Genomic DNA, 16,308 nt, shown 5'->3' on the forward strand with positions numbered 1-16,308 from the left:
AGAATAACGTAAAATAGGATTTTGGCCATTTATGTTCATGTACCGTAGAAGACGGGATGGGATTGGGACAGAAAAAGGTTACATTGAGGGTTAGGCATTTAAATGGTCACGATTTGTAATGGCTAACAGGGTTTTAGACCGCATTTCCCATTTTACAGAGTAAATCGGTTTTATCATTACAAATTCGTAACGAGGTTAGGAAAAGGTTTCACAGAAGATTATGCATAACATTAAAGTGTCTAGAGGATATGATGTTTAATAGCTCTTAATAATGGGTGTTATAACTATTAAAATAGTTTTGTTTGTTTCTTAAACTATACCGCAATTGGTTTGTAATAGTTGTTTTCGTAAAAAAAAATTTAACTAAAATGAAACCGAATTACTGAAAATTTAAAAATATTTTAAATTTATTATTAAACTATCTATATCTTTAAACCTTAGGTGCTTTAATTTTTCTGCTTTAAAATTACTTTTATTCATAAAAATTGGTACAAATATATTAATCAAAATATCATCATTTTCTGCAACTTTTCTCATCTTTCTGTCAATATGGCTATACCGTGTTAAAACTAATTTAAAATAAGATTTGGCAGCAATCATCAATCCATTATCGCATTTGTTCAGTAGTTCGAAATCTTGGGCCAAGCAAGCCATGATGCAACGATCGGAACAAATGGTAACGAGAAGACTCTGTCTGGTGGATATGCTAGTGGTAGCTATTTCTGGAGGATCCCAATCGGCATTCGGTATACTTCGGTAGTTTCTGTCTGGTTTTGCAACGTTGCCATTTATAAGTAATGAAGAGGCAGAATCCAACGAACTACAGCGGCTATTTTGAATTTCACCCTAGTACTGGTAGGAGATCTGTTATAAAGGTTTAAGAATTTTGTTGCTTATAGTTTCTTTGTTCTTCTATTGTTCATACGTTGATTGTAAATGGTACGTATTAATGGATAAGTCGTCGATTTGTGAACTGTGTCAAAAAACTACTACACCTTTATCACTTTTGCAATCTGGATTCAATTCTAAACCAAATTAATTATATTTTATGCATAGTTGAATCTTTGAAAGTAAAAGTACAGATAAATTTGATACGATGTCCTTTATGTGAGTATCCCAACAAAATCACAGCTGGTTGATGAAATAGTCAATTGACAGTATTAAAATTGAAGGAGAAACATTGAAGTTTGGCTCTTGGTTATTTTTAAATTTGAGCACAATCGATCAGGAATTAATTTAAGTAGTTGCAATTTAAAAAATCTAGATTTATTGACTCTGATTATAAATTTATATTATATTCAGCTAGCTCACCCATTAAATTTCGCAGGTACTAAACATAAAAGTGACGCTACAAGTGTTGAGAGCATGGGTAAATTAGGTCACACAGTCACAATTTTGGTTTTTGGGTACCTATCCTAATTTAAAGGAAGAATATTTTATGTTAATCATAATAATTGAATGGCAACAAGAAATGTTAAAATATAGCCAGGAATGTATACGTGTTTTTTCTACACAAAGGCTTAATGCATATTGATTTAAAATTGCATTCCTTGCTTTTTTAACAACTGGCAACGTTGCAAATTAAAATCCTTGTTCACATGCAGTCCAACTTTCCATTCGAGCTGCAATTTCGTGTATTACTTGCTGTTGCTGTTTTTCTATTCCATCAATACGTCTTTCATTATGTTCAATTGATGTGATTTTAGCAGTTTATAAGACTCTACAGCTTGCTAATTCCACGATATGCACAACAAAGCCTTATGGCCATGAATATTCCACTTCGATTTCGATGTGTATGGCTCTCTAAACTAAAGCAAAATATTATTGCAGTAGATCCACCTTTAGTCATATACACCACAGAAATGTCTTGTTTTTAACTGGATTTGCAACCTGATAACCTCGTTTAAATAATTTAAATCAAACCCTATAATTTGCATATGATGGAACAGTATCGGCAAGTGCAGCAAACAAACAACAATTAATGAATTCCTAGAAAACTTTTTTTGTATTCTAGACTTAATTTAACCCGAAATGAACATTATTATTGATAATTGAATTACCTGCTGAGTTGTACAAGGGTGTGTGCTCACTTTGAGTTTTAACTACTTTACAATTTGAATATATATGATGCCACGGTCTCCAAGAACGACTCAGTGACGCTGCAAATCCAGCACCGCCATATTCTTCTGGAACCTGTCGGGTGCAACCCAAATATAACAATATCTCGATAGATGTAATGAAGTTTCTATAAAAACTACTGTGAAGCAGGTGAGCATTTGCTTTAACCAAATCAGGATAACTATTCTTATTAATAAATATCACCAAATTTCCCTGAAAAAAAGAATGAAATATATATAAGCGACTTTATTACATTTCATCACAATAGGACACGCCATTCTTATTTCCTCTAGAGAACGATTTAATATATATGTTGCCGCTGCGTGATTTATATTTTGCGTAGCCCCACATTTTTATCGCTTACGATTATTCTTGTTTAATTTAATTCTAACTTGGTCATAAATTGGGTGAGAAAAATATCTTCGAGTTTAGAGGGGTCAGAAAGATTTATATATATTCCGATAAATAGAAATTTCAGTTCATGTTAAATGAATTCGTATTATAATTGTTTAGATTTCGAAATGAATAACTGAGTTTTAATGATATACTTTAACTAAGAGGTGTACTGTCGAATGTATTTATGAAGTGTTGAATCGTTTTTATCCTACGTAAACTAACTAGACAATCTTCAATGATTTAGGGAATACTCATGTAGAGTGGTGATCTTGTTAGTACATTTAAAGTTTATTGTGGTTTTTCTAGAAAAAAAATTATTGTTATTCATTAAGGTCTCCACTTATTCGATATGGCTGTAACTCGATATTTCGACTACCTTCCAGAAGTGCCTTCAATCAAAGTGGGATCAGAATTTTAAAATCTATAATGTTGATATGTTGTCTCATTTTTATTAAAAAGACAATGTAAACAATTGCTTGATAGAAATCTACTCCTCATCTGCTCTAAAACTTCTAAATAAACTACTAAACAATGGTTTAATTAAGTTGTGGTCTGGACACTGTGCAGGCCAAAGAAGATATTTGATGATATTCTGATGCTCCACAAACCAATATTTAACATTACAATAATAAGCAGTAATCTGACCAGTGATATTATAAAGAGGATCAACTAAATACCACGATGATAGAACCTTAGGATACGTTACTCTACAGAGAATACTCCGAGTTTGGCGCATGCCTACATACAGCTTTATTTACTTATTTTTTTATCGTGATTATTAGATTTAATGCCGAATATATTAAGCAGGTAAATAGGTTCAGGAGGCAAATAAAAATGGTAAAATTTTAGAAATAACACACTTTATTAAAAAAGTATTAAATAAAACGAATTAATAAAAATATAATTGATATATGTCCAGCTATTCTATTTTTATAAAAACATTATATTACACATCATCATTATTTTTTATAAATAAAAATACACAAATATGATAAATAATTGATTTAGTGTTGAAACTATATATAAGGACGGAAATAAACATTGAAATTTTTTTAAAATAACACATTTTATTTAAAAAAATATTGAATAAAATGTGATTATAAAAATAATTTCTATATGCCTTTCAATTTTTATAAAAACACCATATTTAAATAAATTTATATATTTAACCAATTAACAAAAACTTCAAGAGCCATATAAATAAATATTACCATAAAATTAACCATTAAAAACGACCAAAATCGTTTAGATCAAACACAGCCAATATAGATAAAACCAAACGAAAAGGCCACCACTATATATGAAAACAGTAAAATTTTCGTAAAAATCTCCAAATATTATCGCTACTGTTCTTGATCCACAAACCCCATTAATGAATTAACTACCTCGAGCTTTCGATTAACATATTGTACATTCATCATCATTGATCATATTTCAAATCTGGAAAATATATCTGTCAATACATCATTATTTTTTCAAAACATTTATTATTTTAACATTATTATTTCAAAGTATCACTGTACACTGTTCTTACACCTTAGCAAAATGCTGTTTAATTTATTTTTCTCTATTTCTCTGAATTTCACATTCTTCGACTTTCACTCTCAACAAATTCTAATCTACATCTTACTTATAAAATAAAATTTAAATCATTACTAAAATATATTAGGTTTAAAATAAATGCCTAATTATTACCAGTTACTACAGCTTTTGCTACTATTCTGGATGGACAAACCTCATTAATAATTTGACTACTTCGAAAACAACAGGAATCATTTTCTTCTCTGTTCTTGTTATCATTAAATTTTGGCATATGTTGATACCTATTCCAGGTCGTTGAAAATGATGTGTTATAAATTTGGCAGCTAAAATTGGTGTTTGGATTTTATAAATTTTAAAAATTTAACCTTAAATTATGCACTTATCGTTGTACATCCATATTTTAAAACTAATGTATGTTAGACCACCAAGAATAATACAACAAATTTATTATTATTACTATAGAATTATTAATATAACACAAAATCTAAATATCCTAGATTTATTTATTGTTTTGGCCTGATCGATCGTACCGATGGACTCGAAAAGAGTGGACTGCCATTAGAAAAGGATGTCAATATAGTTTATACTTTTCTATGGTTCGTCATATGCCGGATAGTACGCATGTGCTAAATCCAGAGATGTTGTGGAGTAATGTATCCTCAGAACCTTCCCCATGCTTGACTGTATGAAGTAGGTAATTCGGATCGTAGGCTTCGTTTAAAACAATACCATATTTTCAAGTTATCAAGTGTCCAGGTTTTAAGATCGTTACACAAATTCTTTCGCAGCTCAGCATTTGCTTCCGTTAAGCTGATTTACAATCACAGCCACCCCATGAATGTGAAGATCCGTACTTTTTTATCGAAATGGTATTTTTCAGTTTCTGTCAGTTAACTTTAATTTCGCCCATTATTATTTTTCGACGATGATGGTTTACCATATTTCATGTATATTGTCATTACCATGGAGATATTTTTTAAAATTTCAAATAACAGATGTCGTGCGACCGAAATATTAGTGATACACTTCGTCTCGCTAATAATTGACTTCTCAATTAGTTTCAACTAGGATAACTTTTAACGTTTTAAATAAAAATGTGCTTAACTTTATGAATAACTATGAATCTGAATCCAACAATCTAAATATTGTTTGAAGTAAATATCATGCTTTGTGTATTCAATTTAATTTTAATATACTTCTAAGAGACTACCACAAAAAAACGTAGCCATTATGAATTGTTAATTCCCATTTAATCAAACAACTAATTCAATCAAATAATTCAATTCAACAATAATGTCCAAGATTTAAGTCACCACCAACTTATACATTTAGGTTAGCTATCAATATTTTCTTAGTAATATATCAATCGGATAGTGCTACTGTGCGTAGCGCAATGAAATATTTATATCGTGAAGAAAAATGTATTTGCCTGTCACATTCTTCCATTCATCAGCAGGGAACAAGCGGTTTTTTTCTCCAAGGGATAATTTAATATATGACCGAGAAACTTGATTTATATCAGACATTGTTCTATGCTTTATCACCTGTGATTTGGGCTCAGTAATGGTCATTTAGTTTCAAGTTTGATGCTTTTTATAATGAAGAGAATTTTCGTGTATATAAAGGTTTAGCGAAATATTTGTAATTTAATATATATATATATATAACCTATATTTCTTATTAAAATATTTGTACAATCAATAGCTAATTATTTTTGTTTTTCATATATGTTCTACCTAATATATTATTGCATGCCAACTAACCGACAACATCTACGAATTATATACCCTATTAAGAGATGCTGTTAAATAGATTTATTTGGGGACCCTTCTTAAAATAAATCTTTATATTAGCTTGAAAAGGAAAACATTCACTATAGCCCTCTTTTTACTTTCGAGAGAAGAAAAATAAGTTTATTAAGTAAATTTAACCAAAAACATGGTCCTCCATTTTTAAGTGTTTATTAAGACCTTTTGTTGATTTTAATGGTTTAAAAATGCGATAAAATGTAAATAAAATTTAGATAATAGTAAGATTGAAATATAAGTAAACTTAAACTCAAATTGTAATATATGAAAAATAAGCGCGTAAATCTGAACCGACATCATTAATTTTCAGTTAAATACACCACTCTACATGCATAAAAATATTAATTAAATATAAAATTGACCAACTAGAATATTTACAGAACCTAATTGCCAATTAAACTTTATTGGAAGTAATATGTATTCGCGTAAAAATATATAACATCAGAGATATAAATTATATGGTTGAAGTACTACTTATTAGTTACTTTGTTAGTGTGATATTTTAGTTATTGGAGTAATAACGATTTAGTGTTAGCTATTAGTGTGAGTTTATAGCATATTATGAATTATTACTTTACCTTTATATATACATCAAAATGTGTCTGTTACATATTTTTGTTTAATTGTTGAAGTCTAACTTATTGCGCATTGATAGTTGCGTGCATAAATTTTTAACTTTGAATAACATCATAAAAATCAAGGGGAATTAAAATAAGAGAATAAAAAAATAATAAATAAATAAATATATAAATAAGATGGAGAAAAAATGTGCCTGTAGTAACTAAATAATTAAGGTTCAATAATACATCCAGTCTAAAATAGGACTCAAACAGTCGATTTTGCGAATATTTGCGTTAGTTATATTTGAAAAAATGTCAAATATTGGCGCAAGCAATTTTTCTTCTATAAAGGTGAAAAACAATCAATCCAGGCTGTTGAAAATGAAAATAGCTTCTATGGTTCTGATATTATAAAAGACAATCAAGTGCAGTTTTGGTTTCGTTCATTTCTTCCAACTAATCTCGATGTATGTTAAAGACACACGATGTCTTTTGATTAAATAATTTGAAAAATTTAATGATATTTGGAAAATACTATATAAAAAGAAGCTGGATATATGGGTAGCATACGACTTAAACCAAAAAATAATCTTAGGGACTTAATTTGCATCTCAGAGTAGCTGCTGAATCGCAACAAATTCAACCCCTTCGATATCTGAAGCAAATGGTGAACAGCGATGAAAAGTAACAGCATCTAACGTTATATAATATAAAATGTACTGTGAACTATTGGACTGTTTGAGGGAAGCAATTGCCCGGTAGCGGATAACTGTGGCCAGTTGGACAGGAATTGTGTTTCATGAAGACAATACCAGGCCATATCTTAATAGTGTCTCGGCAGAAGCTTTATGAGTTTTGTTTCGTCGGTTTCATGCATCCACTTTATAGTTTAAACTTAAAACAAAGTGATTGTAATTTGTTCCTGTCCATACCGAAATATTTTGCAATAGAAAAAAGGGTTTCAAGCAGTGTTAGTGAAAACGCACTCTTCTATGCCTCTTGTCTTCTATGTTTGTTCGATAACTCCTATGTAAGTTATCGAACAAAACAGTGTATATTAGATCTCTATCGGACCATGGAAAAAATAATGAATTTCTTTTTCTAAAGTAATAATAAATTCAAAGTTATCCAAATAAAGCTTTACAAACCTTAAACCTTTATTCATAATATATGATGACTGTAATAATGTTGCTCGAGTGGATATAGCTTAACACGTTTTCGAGATTTCAAATTATAATTAAATAAAATTATAAAATTACAAATAAAATTTAACGAAACATTTGAATTTGGTCTTAATTTATATTAATGCTTCTCCAGTGATTAGTAAAGAAAGATCATTGGATTGATTAGTACGTTTGTAGATATTTCTTCATAAATTCTAAGTCGGTAAAATACGCATTATGTAAATCATAATAACGTTCTCAGTGTATTTTCTCAAACTTGTTGGAAATTGTTTTATCCTTGTTCGCAAAGTTATATATATTTTGATGTAATTCAGTACAAGAACGAGGGTGGTAGATATAAATTTATATTCTAAATAAACGGGTTATCAATAAGCATATATTCTGGGCGTATTCTGTTACTACTGTAATAAAATATTAGATACTTGCATATATTCTGATCATTTTTTCACTTTAAAAATATATCTAATGAGAAAAATTGGTACAATATATAACAGGTCAATTGAAAAGTCCTCGGCCTACCATAGTAAAACACATTTTTTTGGCAAATTTAGTTTTTTCATGTAACATAATTCCCATTCCAGCTGAACGTGTACATCATATCATTCACGAATATTTCGGTATGAGAAAGCTCTGTGCAAAGTAGGTGCCGCGCGAGTTCACACAATAAACACGAGTTTTTGCGTCGATATGTGACAATGGATGAAATATGGCTCCATCATTTCACTCCGAAGTCCAATCGACAGTCATCCGAGTGGACTGCACACGATGAACCCGGCCCAAAGCGTGGGAAAACGCAACAGTCGGCTGGCAAGGGTTTGGCGTCTGTATTTTGGGATGCGCATGGAATAATTTGCATTGACTACCTTGAAAAAGGAAGGACCATCAACAGCGACTACTATATAGTTATATATAGTTTATTGGACCGTTTGAAGGACGAAATCGCCGGAAAACGGCCGCATTTGAAGAAAAAGATAAAGAAAGTGCTGCTTCACCAAGGCAATGTACCATGCTACAAGTCAGTGAAAATGATGGCAAAAATCCATGAATTGGGCTTCGCTTGCTTCCTCATCTACTGTATTCTCCAGATCTGGCCCCCAGCAACTATTTCCTGTTCTCAGATCTCAAAATAATGCTCGCTGAGAAGAAATTTCCGTCGAATGAAGAGGTAATTACCGAAACTGAGGCTTATTTTGAAGCAAAGCACAAATCGTACTACAAGAATGATATTGAAAAGTTGGAGGGTCGCTAGAATCAGTGTATCACCATTGAAGGGAATTATGTTGAAGAAAGAAACTAATTTTTCCAAAAAAATTGTGTTTTACTATGGTAGGCCGATTTTTCATTTGATTCGACGGGGACTTTTCAATTGATCTGTTATCGATTTGGCAAACCAAAAACCATTTGAAAACCCATACCATCCATCTGTTATCATTATGTAAACAATAAACGTCTCCTTTGCATAAAATCAATTATCTGAATATAAATAATAGTTATTTTTATAGTATTAACACCTCAGAAATTCCAGATAAGTAAGATATATTGAAGTTAAATATTTCCACGACATATTTATAGCCCGAACATATTTTTCTTTCATTTCGGTGTAAATTCGCAAGACAAAATATTATCCGACACTCTTATCTAAAAATATAACCTTTAACCTTTCCCGCCACTAAAGCGGACGAACGGAAAACAATTTTATAGTATTTTGTCATATCGTGTTAAACAAATTCGGCGAAATATATTTATCTTCCGCGGCAGATGGAAAATGAGGCTAATTCTGGCTTTTGCTTAGATTTCTCGAAATGGAAAAAACTTGAAAAAGCGAAGTTTAAGTAGTGGAAGGAGAAGAAAGTGGTATTAAGTGTAATTCGCGTTCCGGAAAAAATATATTACAAGTTTGGTTTTATATAAAGGAAAGATACATAAAAAAGATCGTTATTTAGAATAAATTTAAGAAAATCTTGATAATATTTTTTTATATGAACAAAGTAATACAGTTTTAGTATACATATTATAAAGATTGCTAATTTTTTACTACATTTTTATGTTATACGTTATATATGTTATATATGCAACATTCTGCATGTTATTAAATGTTGAGATTATAAAATAATAAATTGTTTCATTCTAAATCTTAACATTTATACATATAGTTAAGAGATTACCCTTACAGATCCATATAGTATTATTTCGAAACATTGAAAACATATTTAAAAGATGGTAGTAAAATGATATGCCCAGTGACATCTACTGGATGAAGCCGTATTATAAAGTATTTGAAGGATTGCACAGAAGAATAACTCATAGAATATTCTAAATAGTTAAAAGTAGACTAGAGGGTAGTTTAATCAGTCAATTTTTTTACTTGCATTTTTTACTGTCAAAAAACAATCTCATCAAAAATTGCTTAGTGCTTAGAATGATCACAAATCGCTGCGACAGTGTATTTTCACAACTCTTGCAACGTGCTCAACAATGTAATTCACTTTTAGCCGCCCGTTATACACTACATTTTACTAATCCCACCATATGCAAGACTTCAGACTAAATGGCAGTCATTCGATCAAAATCAAGACCTTTAAATCGTTTAAACAAAAACATACAATTGGGATATAATGAAGCAGCATTATTATACGTTTCTAAAAGTCTGATAAACTTAGAATCTCATGTAGATATATCTGTAATATAAAGTAATGCATATTTGATGTTCTCTGATTGAACACTGAATAACTTGATAATACTAAATGAAAAACTGTTTTTGTATTTTGTAGCGAAATGTTAGTATCATGGAATTTGGCAATTGTTAAATTGATACTTTGCATTTTTTACCAATAGATATTGCAGATTATATTGTCCTATAGTAACCTGTAGTTTTAAAAGATTTTTTAAATTTGAAGCATTATTATGAAAAATCGATACAACTTGTTTTTTGGAATTCTCCATTGACAGCCGCTACTTTTTCGAAAGAACGATGTATTTGAACGAGGATATCCACGAATTAACCCATTCTTTGATTCAGACAGATCATGACCCATGTCGCAACAAGTAGTAGTTAGGAAGTAATATTATATTACTATAAAAGTAGTATTTTACAATAGTGCAACATTTTAAACATTTTAATGTTTACATGAATATTTTCACTGGTTTTTCAACATGCGATCGAACATTGTCATGCTGAAGAATAACACTGTTATATCTTTGCTCGTATTTTGGTCGTTTTTCACGCAGGCTAAATCACGTCAATTGTCCTCGATTGATGGTTTCATATGGTTTAGTAGCTTATAGTATACCATATTAACCTAATCGCACCAAACACATACCATCATCAACTTGGAGCCATATATATTCGGGTTTGACGTTGATGTTGATCCATGACCGGGTCGTCTTCGTGATTTTTTTCGCTTTGGCTTATAATGGATCCACTTTTCAACGCCAGTAACAGTAAGCTGCAAAAATCTTTCCAATTTTGCCATTGAGAGAGCATTTCAAACATGACAAAATCTTTCAATGTTTGTTGGCTTCAATTCATATGGAACAACAATTTTTAAGCTCTTGGGCCCTTCCAAGATTTTCAAGCAATTGGAAGTGGTTTCTTGCGTTACTCCCAACAGCTCTGTATATCCTTATTGGATCTTACATGAAGTTTGTCTCGAATTTAACCAATTTCAAAACGTGCAAACTAGTATTCACATATTGAAATCGACATTTTAAACAGACCGAAAAAAAATTTCGTTCACGCTATGACGAAACAGTACATGCTGAAAAATGAAGCCTGTCAGTAAAACTTCAATATGAAACTGGTTACAAATGTACTCAGTGCGATTAGATATACAGTTAAGTCCTTAAGTTAAGTTAATTGTGAAACATTCTTATCATATACCAATCAATTTTATGGTGATATCATTCTAATATTAAAGCATACTATATTGTAATTATAAATAATACAGGACGTATAGGTCAACATATGAAGTCTTGAGTTTTTTTTATAACTTATTATGATTACTTTCTTCTATCATTTTATAATATATATTAATTTGAGGTATTAATTTAATATCTTCACATATTTTCGGCCTTCTTTCTTTAACACAACTTATGCAATCTTTCAATTTTTGGAACTTCAATAAAATTAGCTTCAATTGTGATGAAATTGGAGTTGATTTCTTTTATTTGCCTGGGAATTTAGATGTTTTGCAATAATTAGATGATAGGGTCTTATTTTGTTGCATAGAAAAAACATATTTTTAAACCTAGCTGTTACTGAAAATAAACAGTGTTTCAGTAAATATGCTCTAGCTCTATATTTGCACTTTAATATTTATTTCCTATTATAATATGCAATATATTTACCTTAATTAAATATGTATATTCATTCTCTCATATTTGTATTCTTATTTTTCACAAATAAGCCTTCAAATTTCTAAATATAGATGGCGCATTGTGTAAATGTTTAATCGATTGTACAATTGAATGCACCATTCATAATAAAAGAGGATAACGGCTACCGCGCTAGAAAGGGTCACCGAATGAAATGGAAGACGAGTGCCAACAAGTCAAGTTTTTCTATCCAATTTCAGTTTGGTATTTACCCATCCACGATCTGACATTATTACAAGATTTTTTGGGCCTTCTTGAAACCCAATATTTTTATACTGGAGGATATTCCACTTTAATAAAATTGCATAAAATAGTTATCAATTTTTTATTTTGTTTTAGCATTTCCTTTTTAACAACCAATCGACGTTAATTTACTAAGCCAAGTGGCTAACTCAAAGGTTATATCTGGTTTTTAACCAACTTCAATAAGAAGGAGGTTCTATGTTCGACTGTATTTTTTACACCTACAAAGTTTTCGCATATTTTTTATCTAAAATAATCAGATATTTGAATATAATTTTATTACTGAACTGATATCTAACAATAAAAAGAGGAAAATAAAATATTTTTAAAAATTTTATGTACAAAATAATCGTTGTAATAACTAAATAAAAATAAACAGAAACCTTATTTAATCTATCTACTACAAGTGTTTTATATTTTATTATATACACACCATTTAGCTTAATACCTACCTAAAGCTATTTAACTATTTACAATATTATTTTAACTAGTGCTAACTGATCACTTTGAACTCACTACGCTGGTTTTATTTTCGATTTTTTATCTCTCATTTCTGGCAAATTTTGAAATTCTTACTAAAAAAGACACTTTTGTTGGGGCTGCCTAAGAGTAAACATATTTAGATATTTTTATTAGTAGTTTGGATTACTATTTTTGAAAATCTACTTTATGACTCTTTTACGTATTTACTTTAACAGATTTAAAATTTGTTTTTCGGAAACTACTTTTTGAATGAAAAATTGACGTTTGAAATAGTGATGTTTTAAATGTGTTATTTATATATATGCTCTTATAATAATTCTATATTATTGTTTGATATTCTACCGTGTCAGGTGTCAGGGCTCCTAAGGTAATTATACAACACATATTATACATAATTATACAATACAATATACAATGTAATTCTAAAGTAATGTTTACTACTTTAAGTACCTTTAATTATGTCTAAAGTGTAACTGACGTAATATCGAGGTAGGTAACACTGTTGATGACATTTGTGGTTAGGCATAGAGAAATAGAGATTTAACTTCATAGGAAATTTTAGGAAAATGTTTCGCGACGTCCAACATCTAGATGTCGCTACTTTTAACTTATTACTTGCTTTTTCCGTTTTTATGGTACGTTTGTTGTTTATTTATTTTTAACGCCATTTTCAGTATGGCTCACATATGGAATAGCGCAATTGGAGATTAAATTATTAGTTCATTATTATATATAGGTAGGTAGTACAAAAAGTAAAGTGAATTATGGGTCTAGGAATTGTTGTGTACCGGGATGCACAGATAGTAAAGAAATGCAGAATCGTTCGAAGAAGTATTTGGCTGTTAAGAGACTTTATGATCATTACAGTATGTTTTGTTGTTGTAAGTTGTTATTATATATATATATATATATATATATATATATATATATATATATATATATATATATATATATATATGTTGTCTATATATATATATATATATATATATATATATATATATATATATATATATATATATAATGTTGAATCGTTTAGGCCTTATTCACATAAACTTTTGATTTTAAAAAAACCCATAAGAAAAAGTCTGGAGGTGTTAAATTCAGAGATCTGGCTGGTAATGCTAAATTGCCACTTCGCGAAATTAGCTTTCATGGAAAAGCGTCATTCAATAATTGAATTGTAGGTATTGAATTCAACGAGCTGTGTATGCTGTGGTATATATATATATATATATATATATATATATATATATATATATATAAATATCAAATATTTATTTTCTTAATTTTAGAAATTAATCCCCTTCCGAGAAAAGCTAGCAAATGGCTATACACTTTTCTTCTTGGATCAACAGTTGCAGCTCCAATAAAATAATAGCTCCTGTATACTATTGAGATAAATCTATTGAGACAGGGATAACCAATATTCAACACACGAGGAATTTTGGTGTAAAATTTATTGGCCAAGTAAGAACAAATTTGTTGAAGTGTCATGAATTTAATAACTACCTTGAGGGATTCATTTCATTAAGGATAGAAAAAGTATACTTATCCAAATAAATATATTGGCTTAAGCCTACTTAACCAAGATGGTTTGTTTTGAATCTAGCTCTAGCTACTCTAGCTATTCGGGAATATACATCCTTGGCTAGTATATTTTAGAAATAATTTTAAGCGCTCAACATAAGTTAATTAGTTTCATCTCATTCACCTTTAGGTAATTACGATGAGCATGAACATGAAGGCTCTAAATATTTACATTTTATACAAAAGGGTAATGAAATCAAAATACTGCCCGTAGGCTATTTCTTTTATTTCTACGGTACGTCCATAATAACATAATTTTTGTCAAATGTTTAAAAAAAGTAAATTTAAAATCCTTCAATTGTACATTACATAATGATCTTTCAGATAAAATATTAAAAGAAATAACAAGGTGCGCTATATATTTTTGAGTAACAGGGGAAGACTCAAAAGTTTGCTTTCAGTATAAGAAAACAAAAAGACATAACTCTGATAGATCCTGTTAAATAGATGGCACTAAACAAATATGAAAAAGGAAAAAAGACGGAAGAGGTAATGTTGATTTACAATGCAGCACATTTTTTTGTTTACGGTTTATATATGTATATAAGATTTATATATTACATTTATATTTTATAGATACATTCACATTATATATTTATATTTGTATATAGTTATAGATTATATTTATATCTATTTATTTTTATATATTATATTATTATTTATATCTTATTTGATAAATTTATTTCAGAAAAAAAATTGTTTCTGATTTAAATTTCATTCGTCAATTAAACATGAGATCAAGGCTGTCACATGCTAAACATTACTAATGAGCCAATCAAATGTCTTCGCAGTAAAATATTTCTCTTACAGGTGCCTATAATGAAGATTTAAATTGACTAATAAAATTACTTGAATATCCAATTATGGCGCCCTCGGGATGTTTGGCAAAGCAAAACTTTGCGCCAGAGTCCCCTATTGAGTTACATCTCTATTACTCTATGTGGTTAGGTCTGATTTGTTTTATTTATTGTATATATGAGTCCCTAATAATTATGTGCTTTTTTCGTTCACCAAATAATATAGAAAATTATATTAAGTGTATTGTCACTCGCTTGGTCGTACAAGTATGCACGAAATTAGTATATGTTTCTACAACAACGCCATACATTCAAAATCCGCATCAAACAGTAATAGTTAGCGGACGCATTACCATTTGTTGTGGATTAACGTCATTATATGTTACGGAAAGGAAATTACGCTTATTAAATTTGTTGTTATTGTTCCTGTTCACCCAAAAATACGCATAATCTCTAAACACGTAACGGAATAATAAATAAAAGATTAAACAACCCTATAGTATTATTTTAAGATAGTATCGTTTAGTTCAACTTAACTAAACACAATTGCTAATTATTCTGTTAGCTAGGATCGGGTGAAGTGCAATCCTGTAGCTCTGGCTTAAATGAAATCCTTAAAATAAACCAAGAGAAAGATCCATATTTCCAATTATGAATTTCACGTTGTTACGTAATTAATTATCCCGGGATTAAAAAAACATGACAAAACAACAACTGTGTCGAAAATCCTCGCAATTTTAATTGAAAGAAGGAAAATGACATCGGAGGAGAATAGCATGGAAACTAAGCCAACGGAAGGAAACATTGAAATTAGTGTATATAATTCATCTAGACGTCTGGAGAAATAGGCCGCATAATCGAAACGTTCCCTTTAGAAAACGTTAACGTGAAACTAAATGTTTTACCAGAGAGAAATTGTAATCTTGTTTGGTAAACATATTAGATGTTAGGATAGAGTTAGTGAAGATAGTATGTCACCAAATCTAATTTTCATTTGTTTGATTCTGTTTAATTAAAAAATATTGCTATGTGCTATTGTAATTTAATATAATACACAGAATGAGGCATATATTATTTTTGATGATACTTTCTAGTAAAATAACCAATTGTTACTATTATCTTTTATTGACTGTATACACTGGCCCTCACCCTGAGCAGTTTTCGAACTATACTCCCTGATACAGTTGTTGAGACTTCTAGTATTCTTCATGATATA

The 16,308-nt window shown here is 29.7% G+C and overlaps 1 protein-coding gene across 1 annotated transcript in view; it reads right to left on the reverse strand.

Annotated features, from left to right (window-relative positions):
* Positions 1-16,308, reverse strand: part of LOC143195685 (uncharacterized) — a 52,576-nt gene that overhangs the window by 23,264 nt on the left and 13,004 nt on the right. Inside the window, exon 3 of the mRNA XM_076403081.1 lies at positions 2,061-2,331. Within this exon, the coding sequence (XP_076259196.1) occupies positions 2,061-2,331 (271 nt within the window). The remainder of the gene's footprint in view (positions 1-2,060; positions 2,332-16,308) is intronic.

The sequence above is a fragment of the Rhynchophorus ferrugineus genome, unplaced genomic scaffold (assembly GCF_030347505.1).
Source record: "Rhynchophorus ferrugineus isolate W39M unplaced genomic scaffold, kcgeb_rfMv2 rfM4, whole genome shotgun sequence".
Classification (NCBI taxonomy): domain Eukaryota; kingdom Metazoa; phylum Arthropoda; class Insecta; order Coleoptera; family Curculionidae; genus Rhynchophorus; species Rhynchophorus ferrugineus.